At 37.3% G+C, this 24,373-nt stretch overlaps 6 protein-coding genes across 8 annotated transcripts; 5 read left to right on the top strand and 1 right to left on the bottom strand.

The window, feature by feature from the left end:
* The first annotated feature begins 3,136 nt into the window (after positions 1 to 3,136).
* Positions 3,137 to 3,496, top strand: LOC128254931 (uncharacterized). The gene has a single exon (XM_052984303.1). It carries the CDS (start codon positions 3,143 to 3,145, stop codon positions 3,494 to 3,496), a length of 354 nt encoding a protein of 117 aa, XP_052840263.1. The 5' UTR covers positions 3,137 to 3,142.
* A 563-nt stretch (positions 3,497 to 4,059) lies between these two features.
* Positions 4,060 to 4,527, top strand: LOC128254899 (uncharacterized). 2 transcript variants are annotated; one of them, XM_052984256.1, is made up of 3 exons: positions 4,060 to 4,148; positions 4,203 to 4,342; positions 4,400 to 4,527. In XM_052984256.1, exons 1-3 carry the CDS (start codon positions 4,060 to 4,062, stop codon positions 4,468 to 4,470), a joined length of 300 nt encoding a protein of 99 aa, XP_052840216.1. In that variant the 3' UTR covers positions 4,471 to 4,527. The 2 variants fall into 2 exon arrangements, with proteins under 2 accessions (XP_052840216.1, XP_052840215.1); XM_052984255.1 differs by having other exon boundaries at positions 4,060 to 4,342.
* A 1,511-nt stretch (positions 4,528 to 6,038) lies between these two features.
* Positions 6,039 to 6,697, top strand: LOC128255050 (uncharacterized). Its single transcript, XM_052984490.1, has 2 exons — positions 6,039 to 6,432; positions 6,491 to 6,697. Exons 1-2 carry the CDS (start codon positions 6,039 to 6,041, stop codon positions 6,688 to 6,690), a joined length of 594 nt encoding a protein of 197 aa, XP_052840450.1. The 3' UTR covers positions 6,691 to 6,697.
* A 1,232-nt stretch (positions 6,698 to 7,929) lies between these two features.
* LOC128255049 (uncharacterized) lies at positions 7,930 to 8,684 on the bottom strand. Its single transcript, XM_052984489.1, has 2 exons — positions 8,423 to 8,684; positions 7,930 to 8,038 (listed from the first exon to the last, which is right to left on the bottom strand). Exons 1-2 carry the CDS (start codon positions 8,655 to 8,657, stop codon positions 7,950 to 7,952), a joined length of 324 nt encoding a protein of 107 aa, XP_052840449.1. The 5' UTR covers positions 8,658 to 8,684; the 3' UTR covers positions 7,930 to 7,949.
* A 9,533-nt stretch (positions 8,685 to 18,217) lies between these two features.
* LOC128254650 (dynein regulatory complex protein 10) lies at positions 18,218 to 20,364 on the top strand. 2 transcript variants are annotated; one of them, XM_052983849.1, is made up of 6 exons: positions 18,218 to 18,422; positions 18,503 to 18,524; positions 18,611 to 18,638; positions 18,695 to 19,289; positions 19,697 to 19,846; positions 19,910 to 20,364. In XM_052983849.1, exons 3-6 carry the CDS (start codon positions 18,635 to 18,637, stop codon positions 20,241 to 20,243), a joined length of 1,083 nt encoding a protein of 360 aa, XP_052839809.1. In that variant the 5' UTR covers positions 18,218 to 18,422; positions 18,503 to 18,524; positions 18,611 to 18,634; the 3' UTR covers positions 20,244 to 20,364. The 2 variants fall into 2 exon arrangements, with proteins under 2 accessions (XP_052839809.1, XP_052839808.1); XM_052983848.1 differs by lacking the exon at positions 18,503 to 18,524.
* Positions 20,365 to 22,072: 1,708 nt separating this feature from the next.
* Positions 22,073 to 24,071, top strand: LOC128255181 (V-type proton ATPase subunit D 2). The gene is made up of 2 exons (XM_052984731.1): positions 22,073 to 22,725; positions 23,334 to 24,071. The coding sequence occupies exons 1-2, from the start codon at positions 22,201 to 22,203 to the stop codon at positions 23,901 to 23,903; spliced, it is 1,095 nt and encodes a 364-aa protein (XP_052840691.1). The 5' UTR covers positions 22,073 to 22,200; the 3' UTR covers positions 23,904 to 24,071.
* Positions 24,072 to 24,373: the final 302 nt, after the last annotated feature.

Genomic DNA, 24,373 nt, shown 5'->3' with positions numbered 1-24,373 from the left:
CCAAATCGAAAATGCACTCAACCATCAACTCGCTGGATGAAGCCGAAACAGCAAATAACTAACTAACCGGGCCGAAACTGACCTGCCCGAAAACAGAAAACTGAAATGGCGAGCGGATTGGACCGCCGACGGACTTCAGCAAAATGAAACGAGACGAAGCGAAGGCGGTCGAAAGTGAAAGTTTGTTGTTGTTTAAGCCGCCGCCGTCGTTGCTGCCATTGCTGCCGTTGCTGCCGCTTTCCGATTTACTGTTAAACGGGGGCGCAGTCGCCGCTGATTGCCGCATTGGCAGCATCACGCGAATTGCAGCCAGCAAATTCATTTGCCGCATCCGAATTAAATAATTTTTATTGCAGCGCCAGCAATCAAATAGAGATCTGTTTAAGGCAGTTGCTGCATTTTTCAATCCGACTACATTGATACCCATTTTATTTGGGATGGCTTAAGGTCAGAGCCCGACAAAAACTTTCAGGAATTATCAATTACTTTTAAAGCATTGACATCGAAGTGATTGAAAAATGAACCCATTTTAAAATGTTCGAAAATTGGTAAAAAGAGGATAAATAATATTCATACATTATGACCAAACAATACATACTAATACTATGTATGTCGATAATAATTGTGTTTTAATTGATATGCACTAAATAATCGTATCAGAATGTTTTTAATTCCTCTGGGTGTCCCATGTATTGTGCAAACAAAATTCCGCCTTTTCTGTTTCAAACAATTGATTGTATATCTTATATACCTTTCACATGACGGAGACGTCATCAATCCCCTGGTAGTGGCCATTACCAAATGCGGCCAACCGCTGGCATTGCCAACCCTGCTGACAACTTGCAACTTCCTGCAATGCGACAAAAAGCGAATAACCAAACCCGTTGGCTGCAACTTCAAGTGGCATCTTCAGGCCACAAGCCACTCAGCTCTTTTCCACATTTTCTCTCTGATTTTTTGTTTTTATCCGCCATTTCTTCTCCTTTTGTGCTCATCAATTTTCAGTGCCACCAGCCAAGTGGCTGATTAATATGATCCGATTCGGAATGCCACTGGTCCGTGTTATATAATTGATCTTTTGTTTAGAGACTATAGCTTAATTGAGTCTGGCAAATTGATTAATGGGCAGCAGCTTCATTAAAAATGCCCGACAAAATCATGACACCCATTCGGGGGGAATGCACTTTAATAGGGGGTATACCAAGATGTAATTATGGAATTTCGTTATGATGATATGATATGAACTTTAGTAAAGTATTATCTTTAAGGTCTTTTGAAAATCCTTTATGAAATTGGTTGGATCAAAGATACAGCAAATTTGTATTTAATTAAATTAATGGAATTTAATAAAGAGAAATATGCACATCTTCCGTTAAGAAAACAAAAACTATTGAACTAATTATGACACTCATAGAGGCCTAATGATTACTATAAATCAATTTATTAGATTGATGTTATTTCCACAAATAAATGTGTGAAGCAAACTTAATAAAGCAGCGTATTTGTAATAATTAAAGAGTTTTTTAAATAAGCAAGCAAGGACAAATCAAAGTATTGTCTTTAGTTGATACATTTTATCACTTTAAAACCTGCTCTCTTTGCTAAACTTTATTTTGCTTAATAGAGCGATCATTCAATCACGGTCCATTTAAGCGCCCATTTATACGATGAAGTCACATCCAATCCAATCAATAGAAAGTGTGGCAAACTTTTCACTACCCACACATTATGTACAGTTGACATAGTTGGCCAGGCAGGCAGAATTGTGCGATATGATGACTTAGACATGTTATCGACTCAATGGGCAACTAATTGCTGGCCTAAATGGATGCTTGACTTGGCCCAGAGCCTGGGGCCAAATTGTAAAACGCTGTGCGACACGCACACACTAAATTGTTCACAAAATAATGCATAAATTTGCATTATTACTCCAGCTGGCAAATTGCCAAACTCTAAACGGTTTCTTTGCATAAACACTTGGCTGATTGCGCTTAGAAGCCAACTTAAATAACTCCCCAAATAACTCCGACAATAAGAGGTAAGTGCTCTTCAAATAATCAATCCAAAGCCAATTAACGAAACTGATTTACGGCCTTGACCAAAAATCACTGAACAATGCCGTCGACAGCATTTAATAAAAGTGCGTTTATGGAATAAATAAACAAACAAAAAGCGATACAACAAAAACCAAGCACTCAACTGCAAAGAGAAAAAAAGTACAAAGTGCACATGAACTGATTGTTTTGAATTTTTTCTTCATGATTTTCAATTGGTTTTTGTTTTTTCTGTTCACGCAATTCTAAGTGCAATAGGAATAAAACACATGGGGATTACGCACGTTGTTAGAGCTTTGTTTTTAGTTGTAAAAACAGTAATTGGAATTAGTTCTCCGATTTTCTGATCCTGATCAATTACTGTTTGTTTAACTAAAAACCCCTTGTGTTTTGTCTAGCTAAGTAAATAGAAGTTAGTTACCGAAATAAAGTTTAAGGGCTTAATATATTGCATATAAAGAACACGTTTTGTAATTAAATGTAAGATTTAAACTTACCTTATAATATAATAATAAATATTATTAAAATGTTAGCACAAAAAAAATATTATTTTATTGCATACTTTAGGGATGTGTTTGAAGTAAAATACATGTATTTTTAATGTCAAACATTAACTAACTAACTAAAGTTTGTAGATCCTCTGAAAATGTTATATTTGCTCATGTGTTTATTTTTTGCATATTGGGAAACTAAAGAATTCTTTTAGTATACAAAATTGGTAGTGTTGATAGTAGATTACCTTTTTCATAAAAATGTACTATATTTCTGCCTCTATATTTGTAGACCTAAATTTAAACATGTATGCGAACTACACTAACCTTTAGTCAATTTCGAGTTATTTAATAGCAATTCGCGTAAGCCAATGGCAATGGACTATAGCCATCTTAGGTGTCGCACCTGTTTTGTTAATCTGCCAATGCCAAATGCCAAACTCTCACCATATCTTTTCATGTTTGCACAGGTGCTTAAAACTATGGTCTTGGCCATACTCTCTGGGTTCTAAACTAAGCAACACGATCGCACTATAAATAGTCCGGGCTGTTAAGTGAATTGGCAGTTAAGTACATTATTGATCAGCAAAAAGCAAAATGAAAAGCGCTCTGTGTCTGCCGTTAGTCCTGCTCTTCTTGGGATACGCCTGTGCCTTTTTGTCCAGCAGTTCGAGTAGCAGTTCCACGCCCAAGATCTGTCTCATTCGGAACTGCGCCTGGAACTCCACGACGAATGCCTGTGCCCGCTATGGTCGCTCCAATCTCTGCAATCGCTTCAGGAACAGCTGCGCCCTCCGATACGAGACCTGCGCTAGTTCCACCACATATACGGCTGTTAGTCTGTCCCAGTGCTCCGGAATCAGCGTGGGATCCCGAGGCATTTGCGGTGGATCCTCGTCCTACTCATCCTCGTCCTCAAATATTACTCCCATTATTATCCGCAGGGGTTGATTCTTGTTGCTGTTAATAAACATTTTTAAAACTAAGATAAACGAAGGTGTTTAAATAATTTTTGGGACCTACTGAGTATCTATCAAAAATACTCCAGAAAATCTGACTTACCATACATTTATTATCAACTGAGAATCTATCAGAAATCAAAACTTTTAATCATCCTAACTTAATGTCTTAAATCTCTAGAATACCCCAAAGAACCTTCAATTTGAAATTACCTTCGCTTCCTTATTTATTTGATCTTAAATTTTCAAATAATAAACAAATATTTTACGACCAAATAATTTAATTTCACAAAGCCTTTGTTATCCGTTATCCGTTATTGATATTAATTTATGTGTTTGAATTTTAAATAAATAAAACAATAATGCTGGCTATAAGACTCAAGGTTGGAGACCCAAAATCTTTTGCAAATTTTAAATTATTGTTTGCTCAGCTGACAAATCGCACTATAATGTATTAAAGTAGAACACATTGTTTGCCGTTTTGCAAAACAAACAACAATGGGGTGGTATAAAAGCCCGTATGACTGAAGACCATTTAATTAGTTAAAAGGCACGATGAAAGCATCATTATTCGTTTGTGTCATCTTAGTGGCGATATTTTTCATGCTTGTTTCCGGACGCAATAGCAGCACCACGGATGAAGGGTTCGAGATTCCAGTTAGTAATGAACTGACCCGCTCTATAAACAGATCTCGCAGAATACAGCCCTGTCGTCGAAGTGTCCAGAAGAGCTGCACATCCACCAAGATGACCTGTGGCCGCTTAGGAAAAGCCAATATCTGCCAGGCCTTCAAGAACGACTGCCAGCGACAATTGAGCAACTGTGACCCAAAAAAATGTAAGTGAAAGTTCAGAAATCATGAATGTTACTATCCCAAAACCAATTGCTTTGCAGTCTATCGTAAGGTGCACCAGAACCTCTGCCGTGGTATGCCTGTCGATGTGGTTCGACCCTGTGGCAGTTGATTATCCAGCGAGATTTGATTACAAGAAATGTAAAAACTAAACGCTTTTCAGATTTCTATAGACTAATTCTTCAATGCTTTCTTGAAATGTCACTAAGGCAATACAAATGAAATCAATTTGTTACCTATTTCTTTAAGAATACAGCTATAAATGTTATTTTAAAACACTATGGGTATGTTTTTTATTCTTTCCTAACAATTTAAGAAACTTAGTTTTAAATCTATACAATTAATTGTGTTCAGAACAACAATAGTAATTACACTAGCTTACAAATTTAAATCGACAAACTCCTCCAGAGAATAAACCTTGATTTTCCTGTACTCTAACTTTAACTCCCTGAGTAATTATATGACAGGATATATTTTGTAAAGTTTTTTCACCATATAATTTACTACCGAAACCTAAATTTTTTTAGGTTTACTATTAATCCGGCGGTTAACCTATTTTATACAAAAGCGATAAAATTATTTTCGGTTGTTGTATATATATTAATATTTATATAAATAAACAGGAATGACAACAGGAAAAAAATGACTTATGGTGACATGCAAAAAAAAATTTGTGGTGTCTATTTCTGAATCATCTGGACCATTAATTTAAATTTTTAAGCCAGCGTTATAGTTTCAACGCTCCAAGCACTGTTAATGTAGCTCTAAAAACAAATTTAGAGTTATAAAAAAACTATTATTAACTAAGCCAAGGGTGCAGTGATGGCATTTGTCTGCTTGTTAAGTACAGGCCACTTGAACCTAGCCCAAAGGATAAAAATACTTGGAGTTTTCCCCACACTGCGCTGTGAATTGACAATAAGAAAATTATGGCGGCCACCATTGGATAACTTTAACTGATCACATCAAAAGAAGTGCCGGGCATTGAATCCCTTCTTGGAAAGGCTACTACGAAAATCCCGAGGAGTAATCGCGAATGCAGGAAACTGCCATTCAATCAGAGTGGGAAAATCTTGCGTAAAGTGGCTCTCGAAATATTACAACCACAAAAGCTGCTGGCAAGCTTTGTCAAATAAAATCGTAAAACTTAATAATCTGTTTTAAAAATATTGCACACAATTCAGATTTTGGAAGGGGCTTATGTTAATAAATAAATAGCCACTGGAAAATGTACAAGACTTAACCCTTTTTCTTGCAGTTATCACTGGCGTTGGCATTTCATGGTTCATTTACCATTTCTACTATAGTTAGAGAAATGAATACGTAAAACCCTAAAAGTATGTCTTCGAAAATGTATCAAAGAATGCAAAACTCTTTTATTTATTTAAACAGTAGATCTATAAATATTTTAAAGTCACTCACGTGCCGTATTGTTGACGTTGTTAGATGAATTATGATATATTTACACAATTGCGAGAAACCCAAAATTAAAGACACGTGGAATGAACAAAGACTAGGTAACAGCAGACTTATTATAAAAAAGTTTTTATGTATGTATTATATATAAGAAAGAAGGAAGAGAAAAAGATGGTAAACATCTTCCAAGGCCGGCAATAATTATGAAAGACTGGGGAGTATAAATAAAGGAGAACTCAGTTGGCAAAATAATTAGACATTGAAATGCGTTTGACGTTGGCTCTTCTGATGCTGATCGCTCTGATCGCCGTGGCGACCGATGCCCAAAAAAATCAGAAAAGTACGAGGGTCAGGACCCTGGCTAATGGCACTTCCCGACAGTCACGACAGTCGCGGACCAGGACTAATAACCGAACTGGCACTGTGAGAAGGCGGTCGGTGAATGCCCGCAACTCCAACCGCAAGTCGTTGATTATTTTTGGCAACGGCAGCAGTACGTCTAGTAGCAGCTCCACTCCAGCCTCCCGCTGCACGACCACCTCCGTCAGCTGCTATGCCAACTCCAATGTATGTGGACGCTGGAGTTCCACCCGCAGGTGCCATCGCTTCAAGAACAGGTGCCTCATGGAGCGTGCCAATTGCCTGACTAGTAAATCAAGTAAGTGTCCATTATTAAATTATTGAAAAAATCATATACTAAACATATTTTCCCACAGGCTGGAATGTGATTAATATCGGCAACTGTACGAGCATAAGTGTCAATAATACTGGCACCTGTAGCAGCACATTCTCCTCGACATCTTCATCGTCTTCCAGCTCAAGTTACAGCTCTGCACTGTCCAGCATACTTTCCTCCATTCTGGGATCATCATCATATTCATCGAGTGTCACGCCCATCGTTATACGAACAGGTTAAGGATGTATACCACCAAATTATTAATAAAAAAATCTACATAAAATGTGCACAAAGATTGAAATAAACGAAAGTCTAAATAATTTCTCAAATGAGAGTTAAATACTTAAGCTTATTTCTATACAACAAGTTTTCAAGAACTAATCAACATTTGATATTTACAAACATTTCTAAATTATAAATTTAAAATGAACTTAAATCAATATTATATGTATATAATTAAGCAAGGAAAATATACTTTGGGAATCGACACATTAAACACATTAAATTTGTCAGATTTGTATTGTACATTTTGTGGAGTCAATGAAAATGTGTTTTTAAAGCGTGTATATCTTGGTATATATATTAACAAACAAATAAAGTCCTACTCAATTTGCAAGTTTATTAAAAAGTGTTACTGCACATTTTGTCGACCTAATGGAAATGTGTTTTCAAGCATGTTTTTCTTCTTAAAAAGCTTAGTATTCTTTTATAGCACGCAAACATTTATTAAACTGTTTAATCTGCAGGGTTAATTAAAAAGTGCTAAATAACTCAGTGTGTTAAGATAGCATTTCCTTGTTTCCTTATGTCGTTTTAAATTTCTCAAAAAAACAGGAGTACATTTTTTAGCCCAACTAAGCCACCCTGAATAGATTTATTCTTAAACTATGCAAATATTTTGAACTTTCACCACCGAAATGTTTCGTAATGACCTATATTTCAGTCATACACACAATTATTTATGTGTGTGTGACAGTGTTCACTGTGCCATTCTAATTGCATCCGCAGGCGTTCGCCATTCACATCCGCTGTACACAAAAAAGAAAATGGCGAAAAATTGCAAACTAAAAAGCGAAGCTCCATAAATTTACATTGTCCGCATGTACGTGTGCGCCAGTGCGCTTGTCTGCGTGGCCATAACCATAATTTTCCCCTCGTTTTCCCCAATACCCCAAGTAGTGCGATTTATGCGAATGCAATTAAAAAGAGTGAAAAAAGGGAAAATGTTAAAGCATACATCATGGCGATGTGAAAGCCATTAAAAGCTAAACGACTTCCAAAGCAAAACCAAAACCGTTTAAATGCATCACTTTGCTGTATGATCGGCGATGGGATTGAACGACAAAATCGGGAAATTAAACAAAGTGTGGTTTGCGGTAAGTCAGCAATATAATATTTTAAATGAAACAAAAAACGTTTAATAAATAAGGATATATTTCATTGAACCATATAAATGGGAATAGTTAAAGTGTGAAAATCAATCGAATAATATAACTAGTTTATGTGCAAACTCCGGTTCCCCCAATTGGGATGCTATTCATGACACAGTATGTGAGTACATTAACTTCTGTTCCCAATTGGCCATACACTGAAAATACAAGAAATGAGAAAAAATGGCTTTAATTTAGTTGGTGATATTAATAATCCAATTTTAAGTTTTAAAATTGCAAAACGTAATTCGGTTAACTAATAATTAAATTGAATTTAGTTAACATTTTTCATTCTTCTCTTTTTGATGACTAGGGTTTTGAAATCTCTTATACAGGTGCTTTAAAGTATGCAGCAATATTTTTAAAGTCATAATTTTCGAAAACTATTGCGAAAGGCTATACTATTAATTCACTGCATACATTTAGACACCTTAAGAAGTGATTTCAAATTTTCGAATCGATTAGTTTCACAATTTTGCTCGCCTTTGAACTTTATGTTTTTAATAAATAAAATACAAATATGTATTGTCAAAAATATTTACTTGTAGCGCCCTTGCAACTATCGAGAAGATACTGACAATCGTTGCGATAGTATTTGCATGAATAGATAGCCGCATTGGCCGCATCAACACCAGTTTGCAGACGGATGCATTTGGGGGTGTTTTTGGAGCAGGTCCTTTTAGTGCTCCACAGGCAATAGAAGCCCGTGCGAGCCTCCAGTTGAGATGCCAGGCTCAGGATCAACAAGGTTAAAATAACAAATATTATAAACTTCATATTGCCACACGATTTGAAACGCTCGGATTGGTGCTTCGATTGTAACTGCCTTGAAACAATTGGACCACTCAATTTTATAGTAGTTACCTTTTGTTACCTCTTTACCAAACGCAAATATTTGACTCCAACGAAAGTGAAATTCGAGAACGGCAAGCAGACGTTAAACGTTTTGAGCTTTGGACTTGAGTTTGCCAAAATCTGGTGGTGGAAAAAGCCAAAGCCAATGTTTGTCCGATTAAATAAAAGGTGACAATGCTTTGTTAATCAGCTAATGAATAAACACAAACTGTTTGTAGCGAAATTGGAGCAGATGGGTTTCAGCTTAACAAACAGTACGTTGGGTTAGGTTTTCAAAAAGTTTATTGGTCAGTTTAAGGCATGTATTTAAGAAGATATACATAGTTTCATTTTATACTTCCTATACTTTCTAAAAGTTATGTTGATGATATCATGGTAACTCGCTACTCACCGCTTTACTTAACTTCTAGTTCAACTTTTTTCGGTTCCATTAGTATTATTTGCCGAAATTTTGTAATTAACATGTCCTTGGCATACAAATTTCATGAACTTATTGAAAACACCTTATATAATTACCCCAGACCCAAATATGCAGGATAAAGCCAGAGAAATACAATTACTAAAGTAAGGAAGGAGCAAGGCTTAGTAATTGTTATTATTGGTAAGTAGAAAAGTTATCGCACTGGCTGCCATTCGTTCTGGCCTCCCCGCTCTCCATGCCTCAGAACCATCAGTCTTCTGCCTGTCCGTCCATCATGCGAGTTAAAAGTCCCCAGATCCATACACCAAAAAAAACTCTTAAATCAATAATCAAAATGGTCCCCAATTTAAGAAATCAATATACTAACTTTAAAATAATTTATATTTTGGATAAAGAACTTTGAAGTTGTATTTTATTGTCTACATCCTTACATAATATTTAACAATAAAAACCGTATTATTACTAATATAATAATTTTTAGTACAGCGATTTTAAAAACAAATGTATATCAGAACTGACTTGAACAAATATGTGAACTATTAAACTAACAAAAAACAAAAAGTTAGGGTACTGTCTAAAACAATTCTTGAAATTCTTGAAGCTTTTAATTTTAATTCTTTTTTAAATACCTTCTTAATCTGCTTTGGGTAGTGAAGCTTTAAAATTAATTATACCTTCAACCACAATTTTATTTTTTTTTTACGATCATTGAGGGATTTTCTCTCAGTATACTTTTTCCTTTTTCCATTTTGGCTCCTCACATTTCCATTTCAGACTTGCGTCGGCATGTCATGTCACGGGTTCATTTCGCTGCATTTCCATGTAAAACTGTAAATGTTCCGCCTCCAAAATACAATTTAAAGTACATTGCCTTCTAAATGCCCTTTGATTGTTTCACTTCATTATGGGAAATACATATGTATATAGCTATGCCGAAAAGTGTATTCAGAGTTCGTGTTTCACATGGCATGGATTTTTCTCCATGTATACATATTTCATACTTTTATTGCTGTTTGCTGTTGTTTTTGTTAGGTAGCATGCGTTTGTTGTTTTTTCAGTTTTTTATCGCACCTTTGTAACCCTCCCCTTTGACCTCTTTCTATTTGCCTGGCGATAAAGTGCAGCTTAAGCTCTGGTTACGATTACGTGGGCTTTTTTATATGAATTGCATTAGCCTGCCTGCCCAAAAGTATGCAAAGTCTAAAAATGATTAATACACTAAGGAGAATGGGAGGTCTTGAAAGGAGTGAAAGAGAGGGCTTAAATGGGAGTGAGCGAAAGGGCTTGGAATGGGTGTGAAAGAGAGGGCTTGAAAGGGAGAAAAGGGGCAGAACTTCTAGTGCACTTTAATTAGTTGGGACATTTTGAATGGGTTGCATGTCATGCGAATGGCATGCTTATCGCTATTTGTTGCTATTGTCGTTTTTCCATTTTCGCATTTTTTTTTTCAGAACTACACAAGGTCAAACACTGTGGCAATAATAATAAAAGTGAATGAAATACCATAAAAAGTTTATTTTTAATATAATTATCGTAATCTCGGCAGCAAGGCGAGCCCAGACAAGGCCTCTCTCATTTTCTCTCATTTTTACGTTTTCCTTTTCCCTGCAGTTGTTTGCTAATTATTTTCCATTTTCATTTAACTTTTGCTCGCCTTGTTTTCCAAGCAGTTTTCCCTACCCTCTTGCTTAATGCGCTTTCTGACATGACTCTGACATTTTCCGTTGTTTTTCCTGACTTTTCTTCGTTTGCTATTAATAAGCTTAAGGCTTTTCTCGGTGGCTTGCATGTTTTGAGCTGCATTTTTGATTCCTTGGTCAACACTTTCCATTGCGCTGCATTATGCATGAGATATATTTGTCACGCTAATTGTATAATATTTGAATATAATTAATGATGGTGATTCTACCAAGAAATTATAATTGACCGTCGGAAAATGAAAAGTTCGTAGCTTGCCTTCAAGGATATATCACCTATGAACTCACCACATAACCCGTTAATGGCCCAATTAATGCCAATCAATAAATTCCAAGAATCCCGTCGTCTTAGGTAAACAAATAAATCAAATGTGTAGACATATTCCGTATGTAAATTTAGTTTTGTCATTTACAGCAATAAATTTCATATTATTTTTAGCTTTATGGGACGATTATTGGGCACATGTCTCTATATTCGACACGAACATGACACCCAGCTCAGAAATCAACCAGCCCGGAAAAAAAGGAAAGCAAAACACCACCACCTTTGGGACACCGGTTCCAATTTCCTGTCAATACCTTCCGAACGGAACCTATCTGGAAATTGGAATACACACAAACAAATTTTATATTATAAAAGAATATTTATTGTTTAAATTATTTCGCCATATTTATAATAATGTTTTTGGTTTGAAATCTTACAGAACAATACCCATTCGATAAAAAAATTATAAATAACAGATCCTTAAATTGAGAGGATTTAGGAGCAAAAACAGGATCAGATCATGTTAACAATACATTTTAAATAGTTTAATGAACAAATTTTTATATACCCATTTAAAATGTTTTTTTTAGCTTGTTTTCTCTGTTTATCAATGAAAAGAGTGTTAGATTCTGTTCAGCAATGTGGATTTATATTGCTTATAAAATACAAGATATGTTTCCGTGTATAACCAAATACATGTATTCACTGAAGTTTCGTGTCAGCTGAGCGTCCGCAAGAACCGATTTTCGGATAACAAAAAAAACAAAGAGAAATAATAATAATAATAAAATGGGAAAAGGAAAATAAGGGAAACCGGCGCCTGACACATACAAAAACATTTGTTTGTTATACAGACTAAATGGATGTGAGTGCGTGGGTGGTTGGTGCTTGGGGGTTGGATGTAATGGAGTGGAGTGGTTTCTGTGGGTTGGTGGGTGATTTTTCTGCGTCGGACTCACGAATTATCGATAAAACATGCTCCAAGGGCGGCGTGAGGTTGCTTTTGTCTCATTACGCCCACAACAAACATTCTGGGGATAGCAGGTCCTGTGTTTTTTTGGGGGCAGGTTGAAAATTGAAAACGAAAATGAAAGCAGGCCCCGAAACTTGTTTTCAGTTGTTTGCATTTTGTTGATTCTCCAATCTTTACGATTTATTTGCGAGCAAAATCAAATTATTGCATGTGTCACAACTTTCATTTGACTCTTGGGGTGACAAAAAGCCCAAAACAGCCATAAATATATATCTATGTCTATGACCAAAAATGAATTACAAGACCATTTGCCTTTGCCACACCAGCGATCTGGTCGTAAATAAAACTTTGTCTTGTCATACTTTCAGTTTCGGGTTAAATGGTTTGTCGAAAGTTCCCAATTTCATTTTATTTTCCTACCGCTCTACATGATTTGCATGCACGATAAGTGTGGGAGAATACAACAAAGCACAAAGTATCAAAAAAAAAAAAGAGGTTTAAAATGAAACTTTGATGAGCTATTACTCATATTGACAGGGACCCTCATTTGTCTGGGATGATTGGGGCAGGGATTGCTGGACTGATAGCTGCCCGTTTGGCCCGCATCGCGTATACGCAATGTGGACATGGCCAAACAGTTGAGTGGAAAAGTTTGTGGCCAAGATGATTAGCCTGCCTTTGAAAGGGTTACTTTTCTAACTCATTGGAAATGGGACGACTTGAAAAAATAGTTATCAATTATGATTTTACGTTAATAGAATTTAAGTGAAAGGAAATTCATAAGTCAATAAGCAATTTTTTTGAGAATTTATATATTTTTAAAATCAAAATTAATACTTGAATTTTTTTAATTCTATTTTAATCTAAAGATCTTTCGAAACTAAAAAATACCGAATGATAAAAAAATTTAGGATAACGCTAAAAAATATTAATTATTTTTAGCAAGAAATATTTTTTTCTCTAGTCTTTCTCTGGTCTCGCTTAACCACCTAAAAAAAAAACCTGAGTAACAAATAAACATCCTGTTCCTTTACTTCAATTTTTTTTAAATTGATATCTATAAAATGGATGTTAAAATGTATTTAAAATTCTGCAGGATACATTACAGCAATATTTATGGGATGATGTGTGAAAAAACGAAAAAGGAAGTGCGGCACATGCGACACATCAACATTCAATTTTCTAATGCAATTTTTATTATAATAAAGCACATACCCAAGGCGTGGAAGGTTGTAGACCACGCCCACCTACAGCCAGTGCTAAAGTATTCATGGGAAACAGTGTTGCTTTCCTTCCTGCTCTTTTCGACCCCCTCCCCAAACTTTTCCGACTTACCCTGTCCAACATCCGAAAATTCTGTGTATGTATAATGAATTCTGGCACTGTATGGGTGGTGGAAGTTGGTCTTTGTGTGCGTGTGACTGCCTCTCTCCTTGGCAGAGTCCAACATGACCTACATTCTGGATCCGGGACCGATGTAGCTAAGCAACTCCAGGGTCTCTGAGCCACCATCTCACCCTTGGCTTCATCCAAAAAACAGGAAGTCCGGGGTGAAGAAGACGAAGGGGAAGTACCAAGAACAGAAGCGCACGCAGCACGCATAGGAAAATGGACTCCCCTCTGGCGGACCCTCGAGGCACCAGTCCCTTCCCCTCGTGACACCCTTAACCCAGTCATCTTCCCAGTCAAGCCCTATAAACATTGTTTTCGGCTGCTTATTGGCAACAAATTTGCGTGCCTTGCATACAGAACAATGGACAAAAAAAAAAAAACAGGAACAAACGCAAGGCTCCATACGGTGAAAATTCCCTATATTGAACTTTTGTAAGTCGAAGTTCTTTATCCTGAACCATAACCATAATTTAATGAGCGTTCGCAGGCTCCCTTACTGCTGTGCATCAACTTCACATCAGCCTTGCAGAAGTAAGTCAAATAACATGCTCTGTTAATTATAAATAAAATAATTTATTAAAAACTAAAAATTCTTAACATTTTATGGCTTACACAGTCATTCTTTATTTGTGTTGTCAAATGTTTGCACACAAAGTGTCTTGACTGTAACTAAGACAAGATGGAAAACCTGATAAAGGTTTCTCCCACAGCGACTTCATTACAAAGTTTGCCCGAGCCAAAATTGGTTAGGCGCTAAATGCAACAAATACAGCAAACAATTTATTAACTTGGTCCAAAGAGATTTTCACAGGCTTCGCGAAGAATCCGGCAAATGGAAAGTAAACGGCTTGGTTTACCGCTAACAAGTGAATTTTTTTTTTGCTCCCGCTACGCAATGTCATCAATCATTCGGCCAGGACGTTTGCTGTTTGGCCTAAACAGGGAAGTCAGGAGTTGAACAGGCTATGTACATTAACAAAAATGAAATAAAAGGAGCACAGTGCACGTGCGGCCACTTTGTCGCTTATTGTTGACTTTGGCCAAACAGAAAATGTATAGGAAATATAATATTTGAAGATGATCCGAGCCAAACGTCAGTCAGCACGTGCTGGGTATATATGAAATAAAATATCCTGCTTATATCACAATTAAGTATCCGCCATACTTAGATGGAAAGAACAGGGCGTGACAAAAATATCAAGCGGAAACAGAAAAGTAATTTAAATATTCAATGCAAAAATGACTAGAATATTATTTATGGGAGGGCTACGTTTTCGATTAATATAGTTAAGGATGTCGTTTCTAGAACTATTAAAACATTTCTAACACATGTTTTAAGACAAGCCAACTACTACAACTGATCCAATTAAAGTTTTATGAACTTGTTTGCTTAAAATCTTTGTGAAACTTAGCAAGGTCCTGGAATCCTTTATTCGGCAATGCTGCTTGAATTTCAATTTCTTTTGTTTTTCAAGCGTAGCGAAAGTTAAATCTTTCTCAACTTTTGATAGTTTATTAAATTATCAAAGAAAAAAACTGAAGAAAAATGTGCGCCAAAGCGAACCAAAACTTTTCTAATAGCAACAAAAATTCGAGTGGGAGGGGCTGGATGGATTCACTTTATTAGCCAAGTTAACTCTTTCCAGGGCCTTACGACAGTTTGTTCTGTCGCTCGCTTCACAGTTCAGAACATTCAAATTACAGAGAAGGTTGGCAAGTCAAACCAAACGGAAGCAAAAGCCAAAAGTTCTCGGGGCAACTCGAGTGCAAGTTGCTCCATAAAAAGTGCCAAACATTACCAACTCAAAATACATGCCAGACTGCCTCGGAACAGACTCAAAACTAGAGTCCAAAGTGTAACTGCCAAACGGAAACAAGGCAGAGAACAAACCAAAAAAAAAAAAAAAATGAAAGCCATGAAAAATTCAGCAGAAACTTGGCCAGGTGGGCGACAGGATTCAATGGGCTGGGCACTACTTCATTTGCCATTGCGAACGTTTCCTCTGGGCCTCGCTCAGGTGACAAAACCAGGTGCCCGCCCAAATGGATCCTGCCTGGCAACCAAATGCCTTTCGAGAACCACTAACTTGCAAAAGAGGAAACTATATCTGTTCTTTAGCTTGAAAATCCTACTTATGAGGATTCTTGAATGGATGCTTAGCAAGGTAACTGCCTTAATTTCTGTCTTCATCCTCCTATGAGAGGAAGGATAACTGTTATAAGTTAGTTTTAATTATATTTTATTTCTTCGAAAAGCTGCAGATATTCTTTTTCTTCGGTTAATATGTATGTAATATATATTTATCTAAGCTCTTTTTATATTTACAATTAATATAATATTCAAATATTTTACTCTAAACTAATATTTTAAATACATATCTTATACTTTCCTAGTTCTAGAACTATAAAAAAAAATGCTGTCCCCAACAGTTCTGCTTTTAAACATCCCATTCCTACTCGTATAATAACAGATTCAAAAATTTAAAGATTGAAAACGAGGCTAGATCTATTTTTCTCGAAGCAAAACGCTTTTACCGTAGTCCTTACTTTATCGTGATTACACCATCCCATCTAGCTTAAAGCAAGACCCAGGGGCTTATATGTATGTACATATGTACATATGTACATACATATCTTTAGTTTCCGCTGGTAAGACCCAAAAACCTGACCTTCCCGTTGGCAGACCGAGCATTATAATAACACTTTCTCAAAAAGGTTCTTTATGGGGTTTCCACCCCATCCTATTCGGCCACGAACCACCATTAAGCACAGTTAGTTAGTCGTTTCTTGTTTCTCGTTTCCCTTTCCTTGAGTCCATTGTTCCACGGTCTCTTCGCTCCTCTTTTCTCTATCCTCTTCTCTGTTTTTCCTTAGGGCTATGTGACTGTGGCCGAAAGTAATCTTCCAAGGCAAATGTGAACCACAAACAAATTTATAGCTGCAATGCGGCCAGGCCGAGCTTAACGGGCCCACATTTCTGTGAAATGTAGATAGAGGGCTCTGGCTAGAAATGAAACTCAAAAGGAAACAGTCGAGTGAGGACTATAAAAATATACAACAATACTGCCAAGGCAACGGGACATAATGAGCCAGGGCCAGACGGCCCGAAACGGTAAATGGTAAGCGGTTCTTGGGCTGTAATCGGTTAACGGTAAAGGCGAGCTCAGCTGAGAGAATGTGGGTTAAAGAGAGAGGGAGAGAGAGAGAGAGAGCGCCATTTTGGAACTATCTCTTTTGGGCTGCTCCTTCTTTGCAGTACCGTTAGCGTTCTTCTGCTTCGAGGGTTTGCGCGGCCATTTGTTACGTGTACGCAGGACTCTCTTTTACAACGTCTCAGTAAAAGGCAACAGCAAAAATACCTTATTTTGCTGTATATTTCAAGGCGCTCTCCCGCTCACTTGTTTAATCGCTACTTACTCTTGCTCTACCTCATTTGTCCTCCCACTCTCTCTCTCGCTTTTAGACAAGCATATTTTGCTACCTTTTTTTGAGGCACTCTCTCTTTCTCTTCTCTCTAACCTCCTGCTTATGCGTCATTTCTTTTGGATTTTTCTCACTTACATATCTCTCTTTTTGGCCAATGGTTCAGCTATCGTTCATCGCATTTCTTACCAGCCAACAACAAATTTTATTTCTTGCTCAATTTTATTTTCTTTTCTTTTTCTTGCTCTTCATTTTTTCCTGCTGATTCGCATTGCAGCATTTTATGCAGACAAGCGAGCACATTCTTTTCGGCTGAGAGCGAAGGGAGAAACGGGGTCTTTGCGACTATTTCAGCAAATGTTCGCCATTCATTTTTGTCATCGCAGCCATTGTTGTTGTTTTTTTTGTTGTTGTCCTTGTTGTATTTGACTCGAATGGTGCCTGAAAAAACTTTTTGGCCTCGCAGCAAATGCTTCTTCTTACTTGTTGCTTTTCGTCCTGGGACGAGCAAAATGGGGAAACGGTAATAAAACGGAATTGGGACGAAACCGAAATGCTGGGCTATTGACAAATTTGGAAATATTATTAAAAAGACTTTGAGATTTTATTTTAAACAAACAGAATATCTTTGTTAACAAATTAAAGATTTTTTTTTTAATGTTTAATCTATTTCCCAAATTTGATTTAGAGTTGAACTTTTATTATAGTACATTGTTTCATAATAAATAATATTTTAGCTCAACTACCTAAAAGTAATTTATTCAATTGAATTATTGAAGCCCCACTGTACTAGTAAATATGATTTTTGGCAGATGCCCCTAAGGGTTTTCAGATTGCAACCCTGCGCTGGCAACCCCTTTCATACCATTTTCATTAGGTAAATTTTCCACCTGAGTGAGGAACTTTTCACCATCTCCCCAACTCACCAACATTGTTCTGCATTCACTAGTTCGTTTCATGCTCTTATGGTTTTCTTTTTTTTCGAAACAGTCCCCTCTGCATCGCTTTTTCCCTCGTTTGCTTTGCTGCAGCAGCTTTCATTCATGCCACGTCAGTTGACATAATGCGACATGGCCAACAAACCACCCACAGTCGCACTCCCACCATCCACCACCCACTTCATTGTCAACTACTGCACTTGGCAAAAGTTTTTACCAGGCATTGCCATGAAAGTGCCATTCAAATCTAGCGCCCCCGCACCACGCCCCCTTTTCGACTGCCATAAGTTTGCTCCTTGATCGGAGAGGGTTCTATTCCACACGTTCCGACATTGTAGCCAGGCAACTTGGTAAACACAGTAAGCCATGTTTGTTTGTTCATCCATCAAAAACAATAACAAACTAGACTCAGAACTCGAATAGACCTCGACACAAGCATACACACGAAAATTAAAAATCACACCAAGAATTGTGGAATAAGCAATTACAGAAGTTATATTAAGCCAAGTGCTTAGCCGGATTGGTACCCTGTTAAATACTTACAGAAAATATTCAATAATACTCAGAAAACCCTAAGCGTAAATATCAACTTACCGCATTAGTTTAACGAATTTATTATATATCGGTAAAGTTAAGATGTTCCAACCTAATGCTACAGATTTCAGAGTTAAATGAAGCTGGTAAAGATTGTAAAAAAATATAGTGAAAACAATAAAAACTAGACAAGATATATAACATATAACTAATTATAAACGTAACTACCTAGGATACGTAGAGTTCACAAGTTAAAATGGGTTGGTATTAACTGAATTCTATCTAGTCTATATATCGTAAATCAATTCCTTTATAGATACAACCGCCGAACGCCAGGTTAGACTAGAGGGAGTTGAGCGGGTTCTCAAGATGTCGCAGGAGCGCATTAAGATCGCTATGATCATTCCCAAGTTATTGGAGCATCCTGAAAAGCTAAAGAGCGTTCTGACGGGCACCTGCTATGAGGAGGTTCTGGAACCCATCGATAGTATGATTCGTCATCTCGGAAAGCAGACTGGACGTTCGAAGCTGCCACACGATCACAACACCATGCGTATTGTGGATTTCTTCCTGGTCAACCATAGCATCCATCGGTTTTTCCCGCACCTGAAGCACAGCCTTAACGACAGGGATCAACAGTTGCTGGCCGCCTTTCACTTTCTCCTCGAAAGCGCTCACGTCCATCTGCACCGATCGTCGCGGAGCGAGATCACCAAGGAGCGAAAGCTCCATGCCATCTTCCACCAGAACGTGGACATCCAGAAGAAGATCAAGGAGCTGAAGGCCAGCCTGGCCTTTCAGAAGGTAATTGGCAAGTGGAAGACGGCCGCCAAGGGAATCTATCTGATGAAGGTCGAGGAGGATCTGGCCAATAAGAAGTGGCAAAACAACGTGGCCATTCAAAACGAAATGTAAGTAATATTTTCTAACTCTGACTAAGCAAAGATTACTAAAAATGCTTAAATTATTACATTGTTTCTTAACTTTAAGTTAATTTTGTATAAATTTTAATGTCTCGTTTAAAGTTTCTTTCTGGGCAACTTGCTTCTGAACCTATTTAGGTGAAAAAATTTACAGACACGTGCTGTGCGATACATATTTATTTAAGAACTTTTAACAAATCATGTTAAATATTGACGACGTTAAAGCTAGCAGATAAAAAGATCTTGCCATTAGATGTTTCCCATTTATTTTTGTTTGTCACACAAATTGGTTCACAATGTTACTGGTGTTTGACAGTCTGGGCTCTAGATTATAGCGATCCTGCTTCTTTTAACTTAAATACCTATATTTTAAATCAAATACCCTTTTCAAATAGTGAAAAGTGTAATCGCACCATGCGTAGTTATCACAAGGGCAGCATGGACAGACAAAAAGAGCTGGAGGAAGAGCTGAGCCAGGCACAGGAAACCTACGAAAAGATGACTAAGAAGAATCTGGACGAAGAACATGAGTTGCGCAGCGAGAAGTCTGAAACAAATCTCTAAATTAATCTATGATCTACATATGTATATTCTTTCCTCCAATTTAGAAACAAACTGCTACTGCAACTACAGAGTATGCTTAAAAAGTACGATACAAGTGTGGGCGAAAAGATGCGGGAGAATCTGGTGGCGCAGGATCAGTTCCTGGAGGCCAAGAAGATCCTCGACGACTTTATGGTCGTGTTCAAGCAGGAGGAGCGAGTCTACAGGAATATTGTGGTGAAGCGCGAGGAGGAGGAGCGACGCATTCAGCAGCAGAAGCTAGTGGTCTTCATGATGAACCGCGCTGCGGCCAAGATCCAGAAGTATTGGCGCAAATGGAAAAAGGAGCAGCGCAAGAAGAAGCGCCAGGGAAAGGGCAAGGGCAAGAAGTCGAAATAGAAGGACATCTGGAGCTTTAACTATCATTTCTACATTGTACAATTTATATGTAGAAGTGCAAATATACTGGCAACTACTAAAGTGTGCATTCAATGTCCCTTTTTTGCCAGAACACCTCTCATGTATATAGTTTTTTTTACAATCATTTCTATATTGTACAATTATGCATTTAATGTCCTTTTTTTTCAAGGACTTTTATTTTGAAAAGTTTAGTTTACTTTACCTCTTATATTGTTTTCCCTTTGTTTAGTAGCATAAATTGCCTAACCAAACATGAATACACATGTATGCAAATTAATAATCCCATAAGAGCAAAGCCAAATATTTACTTGGCATTAAATCATGTTTACTTGGCACTTATCGCCCATAAAAAATTTGTTTTGAGTGCAGAAACAAGGACAAACTTTCTTGCTGTGTAAAGTTTACAAAAAATCACATTTACTAGTTGGTGAATATAAATTCTTTTTTATTTAGAAAAGGTGTTCAGAAGTATGCTGTAAAAATTTAAATATATATTTATATCTGCAATAAATAAGGTGGGATAAGATAAGCTAACTTTTCGGGATATTTTTAATATACACTTTTTAACTAAATTGGATACCAATTTTTTTGAATTGCGATAAATTTGGCCAAACGCATTGTGTTAGGTTTTTTTTTAAGGGGGTGAAAGGGCGACTTGTGGGGTTTCCTCTGCGATTGTGAAAAGCCAAGAGAGAATGAAAACGCCTGGCAGAATGTTTACCCAACACGCACACACACTGCCAGCGAGAAGGAGGGAAAAGCCGAATTTTCATGTCTTGCGGGGAGAACGAAAAATGGCGCATTGCTGTCGTCGCCAAGCGACAACGACAACGACAACGACAACGACAACTACAACTACAAATTGCGACTACAAACGCCCTTTTGGCCTGGCCCGAAACGATGTTTGCTGCATTGTTACTTCATTTTCGTTTTCGTTACCTAGCCCTCAGGCCCCTTAAAACCCCTCAAACCCCTCAAGCCCCTAAGGCCCACCCCTCAGCCGCCGCTTCTGGCATGTCTAATTTTCCAGAGGTTAACATACTTAACTTGTTGGCATGCGTTGCAAAGGCGCCAAGGCTGCGTTGCACCAAGCGGCGCCACATTGCGACAATTTGCTGCGGCAAAGGAAATCGTACAGCAGCAGCTGGAAAATGCGCAAAATCGCCAATGTCCAATGTCCAATGCAAAATCCCAGTGGAATGGCCATACATTCCGCATTGTAATTGCACACGCATCCGCTGACCTGACCACGGAATTTTTTGGCCAAATTAGGGATTTCCCCTATAACAAAAGAGGCAATGAAAACAGCTAAAAAAGAAGCATAAGTTATTCAATTAATAATGATTTCATTTGTGACCATAAATTGTTAATACATTTTTTACCCACATTTTTTAAAGCAACGCTGCGTATGCGTAATTATTGTTTAAAATAAAATATATAAGAAAACATATAAATATTTATTCATAATTATATACCAAATATACTTTAAAAATTAAAATGTAAAATAAAATTCAATTAGTAATCAAAAAACCAAAAATACTGTGCATTCTCGATTTATCACTCTTAAAACTAAAGGATTGTTTTGTTGCGGTTTTCGAAACCTTGAATCATGTTTTTAACTAATATGTGTGTATGAAACATACAGTTGATTCATGTCAAACATAATATACCCGATAAACTTAAAAGGACTTTGCATAAAAAAAATTGATACAAAATACACAAAATATAAGGCTTAAAATGTTTCATATTTTTGGAACCATCATTAAATTATATGTTTATATAATTAAGTGTAACCAATCCCATTTTGAATTGAATTCAGAAAATATGTTTGTGAATTTAAAACAGTAGACCTTCGAATACATGTAAAGAAAAGAAATTCATAAATTCGCCCAGGCCAATCTGTTCTTGATCTGAACCCAAATCGAAAGCCTCTGCCATGGCCAAACGCGACATCCTGCCTGTCTTTCCGTCGCGGGCCAATTCGGTGATCATGAAGCAGCGGGTTTTGGCGGCTAGGAGGGGCGTGGGTCTGCTGAAGCGGAAGCGGGACGCCATCGACATGAAGCTGCGGGAGTTGCGGCGCTTCCGTTTCGACCAGGACGAAAAGGGGGACGAGAAGATGCGCCAAGCGATCTTCTCGATGGCGAAGGCCAATCTCCTGGGCGCCGATTTTAAGCCCCAAATGGTGAGCCACAGCCACGTGGCGACCGCCTTTCTGCGTCGCACTCAAATCAAAATCGTGGGCGTCAAACTCGACTGCCTGGAGCTGGAGACGAGGGGGGGAGGAGCCTTTCCACTGGCGGGTCTCAGTTGTGGTGGAATGCAGGTCCAACGGATCAGGGACTGCTATACGAAGGCACTCCGAGAGCTGGCGGAATACGCCTCCCTCGAATATCAAGTGCGAATGCTGGAGGCAGCCTCCCTGCAGACCAACATGAGGGTCAATGCCCTGGAGCATGTGGTAATTATGTGTTTATACATCGATTAATTTTTTTATTTTCAAATTTATTTAAAAACAAATTAAGTTATTGCTCAAGCTATTATTGTATATTGTACAAATCGTTCAAAATATGTGCTCTTTGATTTATTTTATAATGTAATTCTGTACTTTCTACAGATATTGTTACTTTCAGCTATATATTTTATTTCTTGTATTAAGACATTTAATTGAAAAACATATTTTTTATAATAATTTAATATTCTGTTGAAATCTATAACGATTTTGGTTATTATGAAGCATGTGGAAATTTTGTGTTTATACTATCAAAAATATCTATATTATTTTTTATTTGTAAATTTTTTTATAAAATTGTTTAAGCCTGTTATATGTATGATGTTGAGCCCATTACAAATAAATAAGTGTATGAAATATCGTTAATTATAGCTATACATTTTATTTCTATTATTTAGACATTTAAATTAAAAATTGTTCCTTATAAATATTTAATGTTCTGCTAAAATATATGTATCTGTAATGATTTTAAGAAGGCCCAGTTTCTAGTCTTAAGCTTTGGGTATCTTTTATAATGCTAAATGCAAACCCAAATAAACCTAGTTATATCCGTTTAGGTTATACCCATCCTGATAAATACGTATAATTATATATGCGGGGAACTTGAGGAGTTCGAGCGCGAGGACTTCTATCGCCTAAAACGCTCCCAGGCCAAGCAGTTGGAGGCCAAAATGGCCTTCAGCGAGCTGATCAAGACCAAGAACATGACCGACGAACAGCTGGAGACCTACATGAAGAAGGGCGTAAGTCAGGCCCGTCCGGTGGTCGACTATCAGATCGACCTGGATGAATTCGAGGAGCGGGAGGTGAAGAGGCGGGTGCGGGAGGCCCGCTTGTCCTTGCAGATGCGCCGAGACTTGGAGAAAAAGGAGGCGACCGAGCGGGGAGGGCACCGCCAGCCGACCACCTATATCACCACCCGCAGTGCCATGAGTATAGTGGGTCGCCAGCGGGATCCTCGTGCCAGCATGGGCGATATGTACAGCATCAAGCGCCAGATCCTGTCCAGCACTTCAGGACCCTCGGAAAGAAAGTCCATGGTCGCCGTGCGGGAAAGTCAAATGAGTGATACAAGGTCGTCAGATAAGACGCCAAGACCCAGTGACGCAGAACCTGTCGAAAAGTAATAAAGTTCGGGAACTATGATGATCAGGTTTTAAAAAAAAATTTCAGTTTTTCTAGCACAACATAATCTTTTATTAAATTTAACTAAACTTTAATGGCCAAAAGTCTAAAAGTAGCTTAAAACTATAAATAATATTTATCAAATGTATTAAATTTATTAACAGATTCAGCTTATGAATCCTGCAGCTGGAAATGAAAAATCCTGTTCAAATTGAAAATTTTAAATTTCTTAACGCACAAATATAGTGATTTATTTTCATAAGATATGATACCTTTACAGTTCTGGTTTAAGATTGCTAAAACAACAAAACTTAAAAATTGGCTTCAAATTAGAAAATTGTCTATGTAAAATTTATTAAATTAAAAAAAAAAATCTTAAACTGTTCACAATTCTTGGGAAATATCTCTATCTGAGTAAACATTTTATTTTATTTATTTTTGACACTTATTTATAGAATGTTTTTTGTTTTTT

The sequence above is a fragment of the Drosophila gunungcola genome (assembly GCF_025200985.1).
Source record: "Drosophila gunungcola strain Sukarami chromosome 2R unlocalized genomic scaffold, Dgunungcola_SK_2 000006F, whole genome shotgun sequence".
In the NCBI taxonomy this organism is placed as follows: Eukaryota; Metazoa; Arthropoda; class Insecta; order Diptera; family Drosophilidae; genus Drosophila; species Drosophila gunungcola.
Note: the sequence above shows the minus strand (reverse complement) of the source record. Positions and strands in the feature narration are given on the sequence as shown.